The sequence below is a fragment of the Lissotriton helveticus genome, chromosome 5_1 (assembly GCF_964261635.1).
Source record: "Lissotriton helveticus chromosome 5_1, aLisHel1.1, whole genome shotgun sequence".
Lineage (NCBI taxonomy): Eukaryota > Metazoa > Chordata > Amphibia > Caudata > Salamandridae > Lissotriton > Lissotriton helveticus.
In genome coordinates, this window is record NC_136065.1 from 668,448,321 (window position 1) to 668,470,144 (window position 21,824).

The 21,824-nt window shown below is 43.6% G+C and overlaps 1 protein-coding gene across 2 annotated transcripts in view; it reads right to left on the bottom strand.

The window, feature by feature from the left end:
- PALD1 (phosphatase domain containing paladin 1) overlaps window positions 1-21,824 on the bottom strand; it is a 975,161-nt gene that overhangs the window by 588,427 nt on the left and 364,910 nt on the right. For both annotated transcript variants that reach the window (XM_078643067.1, XM_078643068.1), the window contains exon 2: window positions 7,321-7,518. In XM_078643067.1, coding sequence (XP_078499193.1) covers window positions 7,321-7,518 — 198 coding nt within the window. The remainder of the gene's footprint in view (window positions 1-7,320; window positions 7,519-21,824) is intronic.

Here is a 21,824-nt window from a genome sequence, read left to right on the forward strand (position 1 = left end):
TGAAGCTCCACTCTGCACTCTGAAGCTCCACTCTGAATCTGCACTCTGAAGCTCCACTCTGCACTCTGAAGCTCCACTCTGAATCTGCACTCTGAAGCTCCACTCTGCACTCTGAAGCTCCACTCTGAATCTGCACTCTGAAGCTCCACTCTGCAGCTCCACTCTGAAGCTCCACTCTGCAGCTCCACTCTGAATCTGCACTCTGAAGCTCCACTCTGCACTCTGAAGCTCCACTCTGAATCTGCACTCTGAAGCTCCACTCTGCACTCTGAAGCTGCACTCTGAAGCTGCACTCTGAAGCTCCACTCTGAAGCTCCACTCTGAAGCTCCACTCTGAAGCTCCACTCTGAAGCTCCACTCTGAAGCTCCACTCTGAAGCTCCACTCTGAAGCTCCACTCTGAAGCTCCACTCTGCACTCTGAAGCTCCACTCTGCACTCTGAAGCTCCACTCTGCACTCTGAAGCTCCACTCTGCACTCTGAAGCTCCACTCTGAAGCTCCACTCTGCACTCTGAAGCTCCACTCTGAAGCGCCACTCTGAAGCGCCACTCTGAAGCTCCACTCTGAAGCTCCACTCTGAAGCTCCACTCTGAAGCTCCACTCTGAATCTGCAGCTCCACTCTGAATCTGCAGCTCTACTCTGAATCTGCAGCTCCACTCTGAATCTGCAGCTCCACTCTGAATCTGCAGCTCCACTCTGCACTCTGAAGCTCCACTCTGAAGCTCCACTCCGAAGCTCCACTCTGAAGCTCCACTCTGAAGCTCCACTCTGCACTCTGAAGCTCCACTCTGAAGCTCCACTCTGCACTCTGAAGCTCCACTCTGAAGCTCCACTCTGCACTCTGAAGCTCCACTCTGAAGCTCCACTCTGCACTCTGAAGCTCCACTCTGAAGCTCCACTCTGCACTCTGAAGCTCCACTCTGCACTCTGAAGCTCCACTCTGCACTCTGAAGCTCCACTCTGCACTCTGAAGCTCCACTCTGCACTCTGAAGCTCCACTCTGAAGCTCCACTCTGCACTCTGAAGCTCCACTCTGAAGCTCCACTCTGCACTCTGAAGCTCCACTCTGAAGCTCCACTCTGAAGCTCCACTCTGAAGCTCCACTCTGAAGCTCCACTCTGAAGCTCCACTCTGAAGCTCCACTCTGAAGCTCCACTCTGAAGCTCCACTCTGCACTCTGAAGCTCCACTCTGAAGCTCCACTCTGCACTCTGAAGCTCCACTCTGCACTCTGAAGCTCCACTCTGAAGCTCCACTCTGGCTGAACATAACAGTCTGCAGTTTCACACGTTACATTTGTGTTAGCTGCATTACGTCATAATTTATTGTCAAAGGCTGGTTCAAATATGTTCTTTCAATGTTTCAAGCTGTTTTCAAGCGTTCACGCTTTATTGCAAATCACAAAAAGATGTTAATATTTCACTTCTGTTCTTGGATTTTCGTCACAATATAAAACTCTGAATATAATCTTCACAAAAGTTATTTACAAAAGTTTAAGCTATTGCCATTACAAATTAAATACATTATTTAACAAATAATTTAACAAAAAAAATAAAAGCCATTGTTATTTGTAATATCAATACATCTAAATCACGTAAATAAAAAACATGTTGCATTACAAATGCTATAGGTGTCACATTTGCGAAAGTTATAACTATTGGCATTGTAAATGACAAAGCTATTAATGTAGCTTTTTTAACAAACACATAAATAAATAAAAATGCCATTTATAAGACCAATAGCTCAAACTTTCCTGATGCGAGACCTATTGCATTTCCAATGCTTGTTTTTGTTTCACTTTTACTTGCGGCGTTACACAGTGTCCTTGATAAGTCGGTAAGCACTATGTTTTTTGAGTCAGTCGATTTTGATTGACCGGCAGTCCTCAGCTAGTCATAAATCCATCATTTAGAGGCCAACCCTTCATTTGCAAATAGCCGTGCTATTCGAAGGTTTCTGACTACACAGTTAATCAAGTACTAAGGCATCTTTTCTTGACCTGGACTTTTCAGCGCTCAATATGGGGGAGTGTCACAGTGATCATCAATTGCCAGTGGCGCTTCTGTTTATTGAATGTGGCAGAGCAGCCCCGTCTGTGCTCTCCACGAAATAACTGAGCTGTCTGGAAGACTCAAGTAACCAAAATAGTCGCTGCTAACATTTTTTGTTTGCACAGGTCGTTATTTCATATCCGGACTGGGCCGACACGGCTGTTCAATCTTCTGAGGTCGATAAACTGAGTGCTGGTAATGTGCTGCTAATGTGTGCAGTTATTTTCCAACACTTAGAAAGGGACGAATTTGAGATTTTAGGTTCACAGATGCCAAGAAGGTTCAACGTGGAGGCATAATCGTAAGGTAGGTTCAACAACATTTTGCAGCCCACGCCGATCTGTCAGTCACGTTCAGCAATCATAGACACATTATACCCTGTGCGGCTCATCTGTGCGGTACACTGGTCATGCTTTCAGAATAAACAAGCATTTGCAATGCAGTAGGTCTCGCATTTGCTGGGTCTGAGCTCTTGGCATTGTAAATGACAATGCCTTTGTTTTGTTTTTTTAAATCTAAATAAAAGACATTGTAATTTACAATGCTAATAGCTTAACCTCTCGCAAATGCAGGACCTATTGCACTAAATGCTTGTCTTGTTTGCTCGCGGGCGCTGCGGGGGAGGGGCATTGCTGCTTAGTGCGATAAGTTTCACTTCCTGCTAGTTCACCGTTTCGGCATGTCGAGGGTCCGTGAGTGGAGCCGGATACGGAGGTAAGTGCGCCTGGTAAGACCGCAGCCAAGCCAAGGGTCACTCCGCCTAATGCATATTTGCTATTATCACAGCCCTTCCCTCAAAATACACTTGCTTGAATCACTGTGCCAGCGATGGCTTTGTGCCGATACTAAGGATGTCTGTTGTTCTGCTGCTCTGTGAACGTTCCCATGAGAGGTCATGGGGTCATGGGTTATCAGCCGTTTACAAGTCACAGACTCCCATGGCTGGAAGCTTATGACCCAGCTTTACTTTAATATTCATGGCAGCCCTGGCAGCTTCTTTTCCCCTCCCTACCTCCTTTCGCTTTTCTTCTTGGTTCCGACAACTTCCGTTTTGTTTGTGTGAGTGGTAAGGGGGCGGAGGGCTTGGTTGAGGGCAAGTGTCTGTTACGGAGCTCTCGCCACGAAGCTCCGCCCCCTCCCCGGCTCCACTCCTCAAACGGTGATTTCAGATCTGTATGCAATATTAACAAAGCAACGCATGGCCGCCCGTGCTTTCCTCGTACTCACTAGTGTTAAGAGGCGGTGGCTTCCGAGTTTCGAACAGCACTTCGCGCTGCAGGAGGTCATTGACAGTCACTAGTCAGCCCACTACCGAGCAGACTGACCCGGACCCAGCCCAGTCCATCCAGGGCTTTCAGTGGCATTCATCACAGTGTCTCACCGGAAGGCGGGCATCAGAGAGAAGCGGGAGGGGGCGGGAAAGGGGGAGGAGAGAGCTGACGACGGCCGGCCGGAGCAGAAGACGGGCACCAAAACAAGCGGGAGGGGGCGGGAAAGGGGGAGGAGAGACGCTGACGACGGCCGGCCGGAGCACGAAGGCGGGCACCAGGAAACAAGCGGGAGGGGGAGCAAGGGAGGTGCCGGCAATGCCGGAACAGAATCGGGGGCGTTCCCGGCGTCGCGTGACGTCGGCAAAAGCCAAAGAATGTCGGGAACGCCCCCGAATCTGGTCCGGCATTGACGGACAGGCCCCTCGTCCAATGGCTAGGCTCCATTTATGGAGCCAGCCAATGAATGACGAGGGCCGACCCAAAGCCACACTACAGATCTCATCAGGATTTCGCCTGCGCGAAAAAGATGCGCAGAGCGCATCTTTTCGCCAGGCAAAACCTAAAAAATGACACTTAGGCCATATACTCCGTCACCTCTACATGTTCCCTGTAGAACCCACTCATTGTCACCCACCCCCTTCTTCTCCTGTAATCCGTTAACCCTTCTAGGAGTGAAGCACTCTTCAATGCATATATGCACCCTTAGGTTAACACCTGATTACCAGGTCTGGTCTGCGTTTTTTTGTATGATGCAAGTCCAGACACTGCTTCAACTGATGACAAAAACCCATGTTTTTCGTCACACTGCAAGACTGAAGTCTTGATATGCGGTGGCAATATACATGAATCGAACAACACATTTATGTTCTGACATCATAAGGCCCTGCTTCTGCCTGGCAAGTCTTTATGCATTCTTGGAATGTATTTGAAGGAAGATCCACTCAAGCTGGACTGTATCTAAGACCTGTGTCCAGCTGCTCAATATTTGATATTTTTAGGTCGAGCCTAAAGTAAGGGCACATCCGCTGCTCTGCGAGCCATTCTGTATTGGAGTATGTATTTAAAGCACGCCCACATTTGTCATTGGCTTGTGTCATTGTCCTTCGTAATGGCTAGCTTCTGATTGGTTAATGGGGTTGTTAGTCCCTCCTTAGTACTGCCTTGTCTTCATTTGTAACCTTCCATGAGGACTGGCCCTTTTACGTCTGTTGTTATATGGTACATCTTCATTAGTCTGGAAGCACTATTTTATTTAATGTCTTTCTCCTGCTGCAGACACAACATGCTTTCTTTCGCTCCATGCGTACTTTCACTTTTAAAGCAGCCCGGGACAATTCACGGCCGCTTCTTTTCAATGAAATAGGTCTCGTTAAAAATGTTAGAGGCTTTACCTACGTGTTATCGACATCTCCGTTTCAGTCTTTCCTTGGGTGAAGAAAGGCATGTATGGCTCAGAGAGTGGTGAAATGATTTCAACAAAACCAGTCTAGCCACAACCCGAAGCTCCTGGTCCACTTATCAAAGCCTTGAAGTGAAATTACATAATTCTATTAATGCTACTTTTTAATGTAGCAGCAGCAACTTCTCAAAACTGCTCACTAGGGACCTCTAGGAGCAGCTTGTGGTACTGCACCTAGACATGCAGTGCTGGTGCTTTGCTCACTAGGGACCTCTAGGAGCAGCTTGCGGTACTGCACTGAGAAATGCTATGCTCACTACGCAAGCATTTGCAAAGCACTAGATCTGGCATTACTGAAAGTATGAGTTATTGGCATAGCGTTATTATTTGCAAAGCCAAAATCTCAAACTATCCGTAATGCAAGACCGATTGCATTGCAAATGCTTGTTTGTCTCATGGTTTCTGAATCCCTGCTTCGTCTTGTTGCTTCCACATAATTTCTTTACTGGTAGAGTACAGCATTGATCTTTACCGAAGTCTGTCACAGTATTTAACGCCTAGACAAGAGCACCTCCAGAATGCCACTTGATGATGTGATTATTTTTTTTTTGGTTTCTTGCAGCATAAAAATATACAGCACAAAGGATCATAAGATTAAATGAGACAGAAAAACTTCTCAATACACAGAATTCATGAAGCATATTATCTCAAGTGCCAACAGTGCAATTTCCAAAGTGCAAAATGCAAATATAGATATATTTCACAATAAAATTCAAGTACAATTCCAGGATATATGTTTACACAAGCAGCCTGCACTTACTGCCTACAATACTCTTATTATAAATAGATTTTACCCTAGATTTCAAAATAGGCATATTCTAAAAAACCTGTAATGTAAGTAAATATTGCTAATGAATGAAGTTACCCGATTAGGGCCACCTGGGTCACTCACGACCAACATTACATCAGATGTTCTACATTTCCAATGCCCAGCAAGTCCCACCCAAACTGGAAATTTCCAGTTGGAGCAGGTTAACAAAGGAGACACTGAAGATGGGCTACACTCCTGGGATCGGGTACATGTTACCTCAGACTCACGGTTACTCTGTCTGTGCCCACCACTGTAAGCATGAGAACAGACCTATCTAACAAGGAAGGTATGCAAAGGCACATTCATGTATTCATTGAAACAACAAAGCTCAGCCTTGGAAAAATACAAAAAAAATGTCGACACTGCTTTCTGCTGAGGCAGGCAAAGTGAGACAGAAGTTAGTTTCAATCATCACACAAAATGGTGGCTAAATATAAAGTGGTGCCGCAAAAGCTAACTTAAGCATAATGCCAATAGGGAGAGTCAATTGGAAGTATTTTTCTAGTCCAACAATAAAGTGCGTTATTTCAAATACAATGCGACAGAGATCTACTTCAGTGAGACCAATCTTAACCTACAAAATCTCACATCCCCACTACTTCACCTCACAATGAACGGAGCAGAGTGCCTCCAAACTTTGAAAAAGATTCTTCCTTTCCCTACATGTTTTGCATTGACCTATTCCTTAGAGTAAACATTTATAACATTTATAACATTTCTAACCATATTTGCAGCCTAGGTGGCACAGATGATTTCCAAAGTGCAGACCGTGCCACTGACATTGCGATGAGCCATCAACAGTGTGCCAGAGTTGGACTGATCTCCAAATGCCTTGAACAGCCTAATAAAACTGCATTCAAATCTATTGGAGATAATGCCCCCCCCAAGGAGACCCAAAAACACCTCAACCCCTCTTTCACCCCCCAAAAGTTTTCACCCTGTTACATTCCCAGATAATATGGATCCAGCTACCAGTCTCCAAACACCTAGGACAGCACTCAGAAATATTTGTGTTCCACTTACGTACAGTGCAGGGGTATAGTATACCATTCATTGAGCATATTGTTGCATTTTCTGAAAACTGACTGTTGTGATTTACATCATATGTCATCTATCTATGTGTAATTGGATTGGCTTCAGATGAGTGCGAACATCATGTTTAAGCCTTCATTTTTCATCAAATTCCACAGATCACCCTCTTATCATTGATCATGTCAAACATTTTGGCAGAGTATTACAATCTTCTAAAGAAATGTTTACAGTTTGTATAGGCAAGAAAACTTGCTCCAGCATTGTCACCAAACCATTATCCACTGGAATTCCCTCAAATGCTCAACAAAATGATACTCTGCAAACAGCTTCAGATTTGTATGTGTGTTTTGAAAATTAAGTAATCGGACTTGTTGAAGGATGAATGATTTACAAAATGCTGAAGCATAGCATAGCGTAACAGGAAACCATCCACACCTTACCTTAGAGTCAATGCTTTAATTCTGTCTTACTCCCTCCCCCAGGTAGCACTGTACTGGTACCCCAAAACTGTTACTGGTCTGGGCACAAAGGTAACACCAGGAGAAGAATAAACCAGTGATGGATCCCCATTGGCCCATCCCTAAGAGAGGTTACTTTAGCACTGAGCTTTGGCATGCTGTTAGTCAAATGCTAAATTAGCTGTGCTGTAATAACTTGAGGCCCACCCACAACCCCAAAGAATGTATTGCAACTCACGAGATGACAACAGGTGCCACTTTGTTGGTAATGATGGACTTGGCTTTGTTGTTGTGGATGCTCACTGCCTGGAAGGAGTGGATGCTGATAGAATGGTTTTCATCCATGCTGCCGTTGCGTTGAACACTTTCAAATGGGGATCCTGCCGTCACTGTTTGCTGAGCTGTGCTGGCAGTTGTACCCATACTCCAAAACCGGCTAAACCAAAAATAAAGGGAAAAAACGAGAAAGACGAAAATGTTAGAATATCTTGTGAAAAATAATTTGACATATAGAAGAGGTGGCAATTAAAGCTTTCATAAATTGCAACTTTATGGTACATTCACTAGAAAATTGAAAAAGGAAATCAACTATTCCTCCCAAATTGAACATTATCCCCCTATTCATGTGAATGGTATGCATACATGGGTTTGTATCATACAGTACATACTCCTATGTCCAAAGTAAAATGTATAACATTGCACTGAAATGACTAGTTTCACAAAGGATCATTGTTAGCCCTGAGCAAAATTCTAATTGTCAGCCAAATTTCCGAATTTTGCGTAATGTGACTTTTCTCAAAATTTTACACTGCAATTTTGAGTGACACTTTTAAAGTGAGAATACACCAAGTGAAAACATATTCTGAGAAATCAGTGAGAGAATGGTTCCCACTGAAAAAAGTCTGACGTTTCATACAGCTTCACAACATTTTAAAGGACTTCATGAAATGTGAAAAAATATGCAATTTGACACTCTTTTAACCATTACTTGAACCAGCCAGATTCACTATCCTAAGTACTGTATTCGATGATTGGACGCTACAGCAAAGTAGAGACACTGGTAAGTTGAGTTCATGTCAAGAAAAGTTAAAAGTCTTGTCAATGAGGGGAGAAGGTGAAGCGATATGTTTTTGCTGCAGCATCCCTGCGCCACCCTGTCCTGAATGCATCGGTTTTGACACACCGGGTAAGTGTTCTTGATCAAGAGACGCGGGTCATTAGTCCTCTAAGAGCCTAGGTGCCCCAGTTCTAATTAGGAGATGTTGCTTTCGAGCAGAATACTTAACTTTGCTGAATAATTGGGTCCACACTCAAAAGACCACAGCTCAATGTGTGTGACAAAAGGCCAAATGGCCATGGTACGGAATTACCAATGGTTGGTGGCATCTGATCGATAGTTCCAGTAACTTTAAAGTAACCACCAAGCCCTTGAGATAAATTCACACAGCCCCCATTACTTGGACAAATACTCCACCCATTTGGTAGATGTGTCTGTAGAATGAGCGAGGTGGAAAGGAGATACCCATGTGTGATCTTGTGGCCCCCCATGATGTAGATTTGTTGCAATACATTCCCATCATGATACACTGAATAAAATACACAGCATGTAAGGGAGGTTCGATCCTGGAGGGTACATCGTGATCATGTGTGCACCGGCTTGATGTTCACACAAACGAGAAGGTGATATGAGAATGCGGCGGTCTTTGACGACGCACAGAGTATATGACATAGGGTGGTTTTACAATATGAGAATCAAAAACATTTGTGTATGCTTGAGCTGCGGATGGCTTTGAGTAGTCTTGCCTGCGTTAACGATTTGTGTTGCTGTGACCATATGTATCGGGGGTTGTGTTATCACTTGGAGTTGGTAGGTGTGCATTTATACAGAATGGCTTCGCATGTGCCTAAGTGTCAATTATATGTGCAACATGTTCCTGGGTGTGCAAATTGTGGAGGTTTGTGTAGATTGCCTCTGATAGCTCCTGGCGGAAGTGAAGGAGTATGTTGTGTGTGTGCCGAGAATAAGAAGGCGCTTTATGGAAAACTGCCCAAACAAGTGTGGAATGTGAGTGTTGGGAAATGTTGAAGAGTATGTCTGCACGTGTATATCAAAGAAATTAATGTGAAAAGAAGAGCTGCAATAATTTTGGAAACAAGTACAAATTACCTACGGTAAGTTACAATCATGCATGGAGATAGGATAGAGCACCGAGTAGGACGCTGGTTAATTTGGTCAATGAAGGGAATTTCAGATTGCTACAATTATGGCACGCAAAGCAAGCTTCTGGTTGCTGCCAGTGAACCGTGAAGGGTAGGACAGAGTAAAGAGGAAATCTGTTGTGTTTAAAATGTTTTTTTAACTAAACTGAGTATCAAGCTATCTAGTGAGTTTACAATTGAATTGTGGTAAAGGTTGAATTCGGCTTTATGGAACAGTGTAGCATTTTGTTATAGGTTTTGAAATGATGTTACTTTGTTAAGATTAGTTACAGCATAATAACTGAAACAATGTCCAATAGTTTGTGTGAAGCAGAGAAAGCCGTGAAATGTATGAAAGACGTGAACGCCATAGAAAGATTTACAATTATGTCTGGAATCTAACAAATCAGGCACTCAAAGAAAATAGATCAGGCTTGCATTTTGAATTACACGCCGGACCTACATTCTTTACTAGTGCTCGCTTGGTCTGTTAACATATGTGTGTCTGTATGTATGCGAGTGGCAGTTTGTCTGTGTGTATGACTGAGAAGTGACATTTTACTTTTTTGGGTGTGAAATTCAGTTTACGAATGTAAAAGCTTCTGGACAGGTCCATCATATACCACTGCTGGGATCTACTTACAGATTTTCAGCCTTCAAGATAGTGGAGGAGGTATTTTTCACTTCTGTGCAGAGGGAGAGGGTATGGGGCACGTGGGAACAACTTTCCAAGATGAGGGAGAGGTTGTATGACAGAGGCATACGTGGCTAAACCACGCGAGCCTCTCAAACGTGGCCCCAACAATGAATGTGTCTTAACAACACATTCCTTTACCTTGCATGCCTTTACCACACAATTTCGTGTTAAAGGCATGTTTGGTAAAGGCCTGTGTGGTAAAGATCACACCCCAGCCCCTCTGGCCTGAGCCCTAAAACCAAGTCCCATGTACTTAAAACGACCCGACCCGACCTTGAGCCCTAAAACTGCCACCAGCCCTGAAAACTGTCCCTTCCCCATCCCCGCTGTGGGCCCTAAAACTCACCCCACATCATAAAAATGTCCCTGACCAAGCCCACCCGTCTTGAGCCCTAAAAATTCCCCAGCCCTGAAAACTGTCCCTTCCCCCCACTGCACCGGTGTTAATAGTGGCATTATTGATGGTGGAGGCTAGAGAGGTTGTGATAGTGACAATGGTTGTGGCAGTGATAAAGATTGTGGTGGCGCTATAGCAGTAGTGATGGTGGAGATAGTGGTGATGGTAGTACTACGTGTGATAGTGGTACAATGTCAGTTAGAGTGCTGGTTATAGTAGTAGTGATGGTAGCAGAAAAGGTGATAGTCATATTAGTGATGGTGGTGATGTTAGTAGTAGTAGCAATGAGGGCCAGTGGTATTATTGATGATGGTAGTGAAAGTGGGAGTACAGGTGATGGTGGTAGGCATAGTGGTGGTAGTAGCAATGGTGATGGTAGTGATAGTTGTGACAAGTAGCTCTGATACTCGAAGGTTGAGAAACAGTGGAAAAGTAAGACGGAGTGAGACAAACGAAGACAAATGATGAAGCAGTCAGAGGTGTTTACTTGAGAGTGAGTAAATCAGTTACATGCGACTTAAGTGAATGCAAATTCACTGGAAAGTTGTGTACTAAAAAGAGGGCATTTTCCACCATCTTGCAGGATGGTAGAAGCAGAAACGCGAGTATTTTGGCACGATATATAAAGGAGGTAGGAGGTGAGAATGGGAAGAGAAAGGAAAATTGAGACATTGGGTGATAAGATAGTGAAGAAGGATATAGGTGAAACAGAGAAAGGGTTTATATGGCCCATGGTTGTAGCACGGGTAAACCAGACCAAAATGTATAACTATGCAGGAGCAAAAAAATTCACAAAACTTGTGACTATATGCATTTTCTGGATTGATCATCAAATGTAGAATATGGAGATCAAAAAAGTGGTGTTTTCAAGGATCAGTTCAAGCCAGCCACCTTTAGTAGAATTACGGTACGTTTGAAAAGATGACTGCACTGTTGGCAAACGTAAAACAGAGCCGATTAGAGTACGAGGTCACGAAGGAGCCAGGAAAGGGATGACACTGCTGTGTCAGGAAGCGTTTCAAGAGTCTCTGTGAATGTCCGTCTGCATGTGACCGTACACTGATCAGACAGGGATTTCCTGGACCCAAGGGGGGGAGCTCATATCACTTCCGCACATTCCAAGCATATCCAGAGAGAGGGGAAACCACAAATGTGCAATGTGTGTGGAGGGATAGTGAGGAGCACGTGTCCCAGAATCCTAGAAAAACTGCCACAGGAAATACTTTCCCTATTTTACCAAGATAACTAAATATCTTAGAATAGCCAGAAACAGCTACAGATATGTCTGGGCGTGTGTTTCATAAGACCATTAAAGGAAACTATACCACCTGTTGCCAGCAGTCATATGATCTGGTCAGTAAGAGGAACCGCCCCTCTCGTATTGGCAGAGTGCCCCGCTTTCTATAGCCAATAAAGGGCGTGGGACCCAAAAACTTTCCAGGTGTTTAAGTGCCAAGCCTGAGCGTACTCACTGAATGATAATGTCAAACAGCGGGCGACCTCTACTGTAAAAGTCTGCACAGCCACATGCACCAACTTCGACGATTTTCTGCATTTTTACTGGCAAATAAAAGGAAGACATAATAAGAAAATGCAGCAAACCTGAGATGTGAAAATGCTCTACTGTCAATGCAGCTAAGAAAAAAAGACAGATTGCATTTGGCCACTGTACATCTGGCTGTGGCTCAATGGTGAAGCAAGACAGTCAGTGAGTGCATCACTAAGCCTTCCCCGAGAGCACTATATTAGGTTGCATTTACATTATTTGTACAGATGATAAATGTTCGATAATGGTATGTCAATGGATAGGCATCCGCACCGAAAACAACCAACGCGTCACACTCGCCACACAGGACATTTTTACCTTCTTGAATTTGAGCTACACCAGTTTTCTGATCTGTATGCCAGTATATTGTATATTGACTTTTAAATCGATTTTGCATCCATAAAATGTATTTTTTTGGTAATTTATTTTTGCCAACTGTTTCGAAACAGCTGCAGTAAAGTTGTGATGGGCTGTTTAAAATGCCTACCTTTTCCCCACTGTGGTCATTAGACTTTAAACTCTTTGCCAGCCCTGTAATCAAGCCTTGCAATTAGAAGGGAAATGTGATTCAACAATTGCTTTATTCCACTTCACCGCAGCTCACTGCACTTCCCAAGGACTCCGCCGCAATTGACAAAAGCTCACCTGCACTTTGCAAAGGTGCTCATGTGCTACAAACAAGGCGCTATTCTAGCACATAGAAGTAGACTTGTATGCACAAAACTATATACCGGTCAATATAGCCATGTTATTCAGTTAGAATCATAAAAAAAGGTTTCGAGAGAGAGCTAAATGTGGCTGAAGTTGCCACTTCCTGTGATTTTCCATACACCAAGAGTGTGTACTTCTCTGTACACCCTTAACTGTATGCAGAGCACCTGTAAAATGCAACCTCAAGAAGTAACTAAGTAACGCGCTCCTTTCCCCTTGAAATGTGTTGGAGAATAGCATAGAGGGAAAAGCACAAGTGCCGCTTGTTATCTTCCAAGCCCAAATTTGAAAAAAGTGACGGATATTACATTGAGAAAAATATAATGAAGGGATGAGTCAGGGACTTTGTATAGTGGGCCAACAACCACACCCCCTACTCCCACTCCCCTTAAAAAACACAGAAATTGATTTTTTGAAATTCACTCTGTTGTTTGGTTGGTCTTGTAAGCGCCTACTAAAAGCACAAATAAATTAATATCCTCCCAATCGATGCCTATCTGCTGGACTGATGAAGGATGGGCAGAACTTCACCTGCCAACTCAGTGAGCTCCGTATGCTTCACACATAATACACCTGTGGAACCTAGCCGTGGCATACGCAAGTGACTCTTTACTTACTACACAATCTGTTTAACTGTAGTAACAACATGTCCTAGTCTCTGAACTCTAGACATTCTCCCTACAGTGCATGTCTGCTGATGCCAAATTTCTGCCAGAAATGGCCTTCACCCAATGTCGAGTGTGAGACCGACTGCTTCTCTGAAAGTTTGGGAATCATGGATGTTTCGATCTCCCATGGACGACTCCTTCACTCCATTGATTCTCGACCATTTGGGTGAGTGGCTGGGCACATCCACACTTTGAAAGACGACAATATACATTCCAGGTTAGGCAAGGACACTGCTTTGGCAATAGCACCGCGGATGCCTCTAGCTGCAGGTCACCCTTGGAGCCTTGAAAGTTATCATCTTGTTAGTGACTTCAAGTTATCAGTCAAAAGTATTAGACAAGCGTCCATCTGTCGAGAGAGCACTAGAGATGAAGGGGAGCATGCATTACGGATTTGTGGAATAGACAAAACTTTTCTTCATGGTATCCATGAGTGAACTGTATATGTGCCATTTGGCAGTTTAATACTTTAAGGTGTTTGATGTATATTGGCCATGGTGAATATCCCTATTTTATTTCTCGCCAATGGGACTCATCCTCATACAGTTAGCACAGGAACCTTTTTCTCTATTTGGACTTCCTGTGTTTCTTTTTTTCTTTTTGTTAAACAGACTGGGCCGTATAACCACTCTATATCCCATTTGAGCTTAACATGGAATTCCATCCAGGGACCCAAAACATGTATCTTTTGGAATACGGTTTTCAAGTACAACAATCCTAGGCATTGACTCAACAGTACAGAAATCAGGCTGAACGAAAGGCAGAACGAAAAGGGTTTCGACAAAAAAATACAAAATGCAGCAGAGAAATTGTAGCAGGCAACTGGCATCACTTCTTCCTTGCGTACCCTTCATGATAGTCTTTCAGGAGTCATTTCATTTGATTCACCAATGTCATAAGGCTGTGTGATCCTATTTGTGGCTCAAATGACAGTTTGGAGGCATGGAGGGGGAACTGAAGTTGTTGGCCAGATGGAAGCACAGTGATAATGTGACTTGAGAATAAGACCGCTTTAAAGAAGAAAATGTAACCAGTATTGGCGTCGCTCTCCACAACTATCGTGGCTTAACAGAAGTCAAAATAGATCATTAGGGAAAAGAAGCTGGGTTGCATTTTGGAGTGGATGAATTTAGTCGATCCCTTTTAAGTGCCCAGGATCTGATGAGTTGGAGAGTTTAGAAAAATATACGTACAGGACCATCCTAGCCAAATAAAAATCATGATAGGGGTCTTCATAAGTGCCTTGCCTTTATTTTTTACCTTAAGTAGGGCATTGACCCTTCAGTGAACAAGAGTGCAACAGTAATAGGCTACTGAAGATCCACAAGATGTGGGCACCGCAAGGGTCTGAGGAATGTGGGTTTATTACACAATACTTTGTTGCAAGGCTATCAAAGGAGCAGTTGGAGGGAATTCTCTAAATGGGATTTTTAGAAATGGGGGTCTCTAGTTGTCAATGGTTGGCCACTGTCCAAGTAGGGACCCTTCTTCCTAAGTCAGAGTAAGGGGGCTACACCCTTTGATAACCCCTGCTCAACCCTCTGGTAACGTAGCACGAGCAGCTAGGCTTATCTCAGAGGCAGTGTGTAAAGCATTTATGATCATACAAGTAACACAGTGAGGAACACTACAAAGGGACACCACACAAGTAGTCATAAAAAATAAGTATCTTTGTATATAGACTTAACACAAGACCAATAATGTTAAAAAGCCACCATACTGTAAAATAGGGTTACTCTTGAAATGCTGTAAAAATAGTTCAAAGTGTGCAATTAGGAGTTCAGTTCAAGGCAGCGGTCTCAGCGACCCTTTTACTTACAAAGTACCTGGATTTTGTAGCAAAACAAACAAAATATCGCAAACGAGCAGTAGCGATGGTTTTCCTCATGCGAGGCCAGCGGTGCGTTGAATCCTTGCCGCAAGGGAGGATGATGCGGCTGTCTGCGAATGCATGAGGGACAAAGTGACAAACTTCTTCACACTAGGCCAGCGATGCGTTGAAACCTTGCCGCAAGGGGGGATGATGCGCTGGACCTGTGGCGTGTGCGACCCTGTTGCGATGTGAAGAAATGGCGCTCCGCGAGGGAGCGACGATCCGGGTGTGATGCGATGAAAATGGCAGACACACGGCGCCCGCACTGCGATGTCGTGATGCCACGATCTCGATGCGATGATCCGGGGTTAGCGAGCACTCGACAGCCCACAAACATGCGATGCGATGATCTTTGGGTGTTAGCGAGCACTTTGTGGCCCGCAAGTGTGCCATGCGATGGTTCTAGGGGTTGCGAGCGCGGTGATTTTTCTTACGCTCTTCAGCTGCGGTGGCTCGCAAACGGGTGTTAGCGATGATTTCAGCACTCTCTTGTCTGTAGTAGAACCAGAGGCCCTGGAACTCACAGGGGCCTCACCTTCAGATAGAAATCCTCGCTGGGAGGAATCAGGAGGCTGGTGGGGGAGTCAGAGGTGCCTGTGACTCCAGCAGGAGGCTAGCTTTTTTCTAGCCCTTGGGTGATTGCTTTAGCAAAATAAAAGTTCTCTCAAAGTCCTTTTCTCTCTTCGTCCAAGTTCAGGGGGAGCTACTGCAGGCCAATCCAAGAATTAGCACACAAGCACAAGGACAGTCCTCTCCTGGAGATTCCTTCAGTAAAACGGACAGAGGTTCTTCTTGACATTCAGGAGCAATACAAAAAATCTGGGGTTTTTGCACAGATATTTATACCCCAAAAGTCTTTGTTCTAAAAAGTCACTAGTCACTGAACCCAGTCAGAACCAGTTCTGCTCAGGCCTGGAGCACTTTGTTTACCAGGCTGCATCCTACCTGTCAGAAAGAGGGGGTCTGCCATCAGATGCACAGTGGCAGGTGGAGCCAGCATACACCTTGCCAGGCACAGCCCTATTCAGGTCAAGGATCTACCCCTCCCCAGTACTCAATGCAGAGCTCTCTATTCAACCCAGGCCTGACTCATCCTGCCTTGCCCCTCTAACCCCAGATAACCAATACACATAACAGCAGAGCACACTGGAAGGCTTAGGCAAGAAAATACCTACTTTCTAAAAGTGGTATTTTCAAACACAGAATATTAAAACCAACTTCGCTAAAAGATGTATTTTATCATTCTGAGTTCAGGCATACTAAACTCGAATTTCTACCATCTTCCCTGAGTCAGTTAGGACTATAAGATGTAATGGTCAAATTGCCCATTCTAGCCTATAGAGAACAGGTAGCCTTGCAGTAGTGAAAAACGAAATGGGGTGAAATTCACTACCAGGACATGCTACACATATCAAGCCATGTCCTACCTTACACACACAATGCACCCTACCATAGGGGTAACGGATATGATGCCAAGCGAAGGTTCAAGGGCTGGTAAGTGTGGGCACTTCACAGCCATGATGGCAGTTCTGGACTGCACACAGACACTGCAGTGGTAGGTCAGAGGTACACTCTCCAAGCTGCTTCTGTGGGTAGTGCAAACCAGCGCTGCACGCCCACCAGCAGCATTTGGGTTACCAGCCCTGGAAACACACAGGCCACACTACTAGGGACTAAGAGGTAAAATAAATAAGCCAATCAGGGATATAACAATTCACAGTCATATTTACACAGGGAGCGCATATGCACTTTAGCACTGATCAGCAGTGGTAAAGTGCCCAGAGTCATAAAACCAAAAACAAGCGGTCAGAAAAAATACAAGAGGAAGGCAAAAAGTTTAGGGATGACCCTGCAAAAAGGGCCATTTCAAACAGGGATAGTATCCCGTCTCCTCTCTGGTGACTTCAGTTCTCTAGTTTCTTAAACTCAGGACTATTTAAGTTCACCCAAAGGCAAAAACCCTATCATCTTAATGTCCCATTCCTTCATACTACTTGTCAAGCATCACCCACTGAAGAATCTAGATCCTCCTACGATGTTACTGCCAAGGTATGGACAGGACCTGGTCGGGTTCTCTCCTGATCACCTTCAGTCCAAGCATATTTGAGATCTGGGGCGCTCTGCATTGGCTACTCACCAACTCCTGCTCCTCAACTGCCAGAATATGGCTCTGCGTGTCTGCAAGGGATGCACAGCATATCTCCTGCTTTGACACTCCACACCCAGAACTAGTGGTTTCCCAGGATAGCTCATTAATAGTCCTGGAACTGTGACTTCAAGTTATCTATTTCATATGTGGAGCTGCATAAGCAAACCATTATTTTTGAGACACACCTCTTGATTGCAGTTATTTGGTTTTATGGTGAAACTAAATTAGAGAATTTCTTCAACCGGATTAAACATTGAGTTACTGTTGGAGAGTAAACTTTGCCTTATTTGAGAGGTATCAAAGATTGAATGTAGGAATATAAAAGGAGTATATTGAGGAAGTGCAGACATCTATATTGCATGCTTCCACCTTCTAGCATTTCTAGGCCACTCTGGTAAGCGCAAAGGCCACCAGCTCCTAAAAAATGAATTACAAGTATGTTTTCTTAAAACATACTACAAGCCATCTTTGGTACAAGTAAAGATTTTTTGCACCCATCACCAAACTGACTTGACAGGATAATGGTAAAATCCTAGCAGACAAATATGTCCATTGAAGCCATCAAACCATCAAGTCACCTACCCAACTACTGTGAGTGTGCCTGATTGCCACACATCAGCCACTCAGTTGCGGACGGTAACTCAATATTCGAAGTGGGTCAGCAGCTGGGCTTAGCCAGCTGGTTTGCCTGAGTGGTTATATCAGAGCAGTGGAAACAGTTGGAGTGTGGTTAAAAGCATAAAATGAAACTGAGGTAGTGTGCTTTAATTATAGAATGAGTGTACATATGGACTTACCTGGTGTGTGGCTAACAGTCATAGCACATGGAAGTGATTTTCAAACCCTGTTCGATTTATCACTACACCCCATGAGCACGTCATACATTAAGGGACTGGGGCCAATGTGTGTTTTTTTCTTTGCCTCACAATATTCATTTGGTTCGAGTGTGGGCCACCTCTAGTATTCCCATAACTTACAACACTAGCAGCAATCATAACTACATCAAATGCTCATTTACTTATCAATAGTTGGCATACAACACATAATCTGCGCAGAAACCTGTTGCCTAAAAACATTTGCTCTTAGAACACCCTTGGAAGCAGAATTTTCACAGTAAAGATATTTGTATTCAAAAAGCACACATGGTATTTAAGCCAGCCAACGTCCAACACAAGAGACGGGTTATCTCTTACTGCATAAAGGTTGGCTAGTATACAGGCGTAAGCACAGGCTCTTTATGCATATTAAATTGCACGGATGTTATGATAAAAAAATATGAAAACCTGGCAGTTGCAATTGAGTATGGGAGAGCTGTATGTGGAAACACTCACTCAATAAATATTGATGCAAATAATATTGAGTTAATTAACCTTGGGGGATTTAGCAAAAGTAACTATTTACTGTGCACTGCCTTAAAAAGCAGGTATTTTGATGCACAAAAACCGGATGTGTGAAATTGTGGGATCATAATCAGCCACTAAGCTGCATTTTTTTTAAAAGGAATCTCCTCACGGGAGGGGATGGGATGGGATGGGAAGGGGATGGGAAGGGGATGGGAAGGGGATTGGTTGTTCAAAAAACATCCACAGGTTCAAGTTAGTTGGTGTATTCACACATTCCATCTGGACGTAAGAGAACAGTCTTCTCTACAAGGAAAAATATTTGGCCTGTGGAGAAAAATTGTAACAAGTTTGCTAAGCAAACAAAACAAAATCTCTAAACATATGCATGTGGATAGTGACTACTCCAGAAAATTCTCAACAAACGGGTGGCAAAGCACACACATAGGCGTGCCTTGCAGAGATTTTCATGCATACTCCTCATGATGTTTGTAAATCTCTAAAATTTCAGAAATGTAATTCTATTTTAAATAGAAATCTACAATCTATAGAATTTTGACTTTTTCCAAAAACATTTATTGTTGGAAATTGGGTTACTGGTTGAGGGGAGTGAAACCCTACTCAAGCAGCAACCACAATCTTTGTCACAAGCAAACCCCAAATTAACCTGTGCTTAACCCTCGAGTAGCTTGGCACAAAGCAGTCCAGTTTAATTTAGAGGGTAAGGTGTAAAGAATTTATGTAGCACTTTAAACAGTGATAAAGTGAAAACACAACGCAAGAAACATTCCACAGCAATTTAGAAAAATAGAGTAAAATGTAATAAGTTATTTGACACCTAACAACAAAAATTCAATCAGTAGAAATGGAGATATGCAATTTTAAAGATTTAAGTGAAAATAGTGCATAGAAGCACAAAGCGCCAACTGTAGTTATCTGGTTACCCGTACCATGACAATCTCACAAGTTCAGGCCGATCACGACATGTGCGTGGACAGGATACAGAAACTAGGCTAGGCCTGTTGAACAAAACACTTTAATCCTTGTTGCAAAGTGTTGTGAGATCCTTGAGGGAAGATGCATCGTTCAGTGGTGGTTTTGAGGAGCTAGTAGGCTGTGATCATCGTTGAGGATGCCAAAGAGTGGCTTGCGATGCAATGCACTGCGTGAAGGTCAGCACTGGTGGTTCTGTAGATGCTGAGGGGCTGCAGTGTGGCAGAGCACCATCCGGTCCATTTCCAAGGGCCCAGAACTGGAGTGCACTACTTGGGGGCAAGGCTTACAGCAAGTAGTCTAAGTGCTGGGTTCAAGATGATTTGAGCCGTTTCTGTCCCTAAGGCTCTGATCAGAACTAGTCCTTGGAATCACTCTGGTGGTTCTGGGTTCAAGATGCAGGTTCAGTCCTTAGACTCCGGCAGCAGGTCAGAAGAGTAGCAGTCCTTCTTGCAGAGCAGCACAACAATCCTTCTGAATCTTCCACAGGTTCAGAGGTGTATTGCAAGAGTTGGGTCTGAGGGTCCATTATTCATACTTGGTGCCAGCTATGAAGTAGAAGATTCTGGAGATTTCCTCCCCAGAGGGGTTTGGAATTTCCTGCCAATCTGCCCTGACCCCAAGGTGTCTACGGTCACAAAAGACTAGTGGCAAAACCCTGAGTGAATGTGCAACACCTATTGTCTTTAGTTTTACTGTCTGGGAGCAATACTCAAACACTGACAGCTACACCTAGTCATGTGACCCAGGATACAGGCACAAGATGGTGGAGCGAGAAAAGCAGCATCGTGAATTGTGAACTAAAATTCTACATTACCATTAAAGAGGGCTTTAAATTACAATTCTTTAAACACCAAACTCGACATTCTTACCTGCTCCCAATTGAAAGTTATCACTTATTAAATGCAATAAGTTAACCCAGTGTTATCCTATGGGAGAAGCAGGCTTTGCAGTAGGGAAAAACAGAAAGAGGAGATTTTCCCCAACCTGGACAATAAAAGTTAAAGGTACATGTCCAACTTTTTAAATGTAGTGCAACATTCCCTAGGGGCTACTTGGGGCCTACCCTAGGGGTGACTTATGTATGACAGTTGCAAACTACCTAAACTATCTACACAGGCTGCAATGGCAGACCAGAGACATCCTGAAAGGCTACTCAAGTGGTTGGCACAATAAGTGCTGCAGGCCCACTAGTAGCATTACATTTACAAGCTCTGGGTGCATGTAATACCACTCTACAAGGGACTTACAAGTAAATTAAATGGGCCAATTGGGTACAAGGCAATTTTACCATGTTTAGAGATTAAATCACCTTCACTTAAGCACTGGCTAGCAGTGGTAAAGTGCACAGCCCTAAGACCAACTAAAACTAGATCAGCAACAAATGCCAGAGTAAGGAAAAAAGATTGTGGGAAGACCACCCTTAGGCTGTCGGGTCTAACATTTGTGAATTGAGCTCAGATGTTTCTTTGATCTATATTTTTTGTACATTTTGCTTAACATGGATATTCCTTACCCCTCCTGTCTTGTATACCCAAAGGGGTTGCAGAAGGGTATTCAAGATTTTACCCCTTAATGTTCCCCATTTTCACTTCCTTCATAAGTCTTGCTCTAGGCAACTTTAGCTGTTTGCCAAGAGAGCTGATGTCATCAATACATCATAAAGAAATATATAGAGGCATAGAGAGCAAGCTTTGGGTCAGCCATCCTGGCTTTCAGGCGTTTTCCATTGCTTGGATAGGCTGTCCATCAATACTATGTTACTTAGATTATGGTTACGTTGTTTAATTTGTGTTCTCATTAAAGTTTGGTGATGAGATTGAGTCTTTTTTTGTTAACTTCAGATTCAACATGACATTTAGTGTGAAATTGAGATTGTGTGTGTTTTCTTTTACGTATTTAGTGTGCTGGAACACCAGCATTTTATTTGATTTTCTTTTTTTTTTACTTTACTGCTTGCCATTTGGGTAACATAGCCTGTCCTAAATTAAAAGCAAATTGATATCTACTAACATCTGTCAAGATGATATAAAACAGTGCGTCCCAAAGTCTTTAGAACCATGACCCAATTGTTAGAACAACAAACTTTAGCAATCACACGTTAATGGACAAGAGGAGGTAGATTTTTATTGATGTAACTAAAGCATTGTGTTATAGAGCACTGTCATT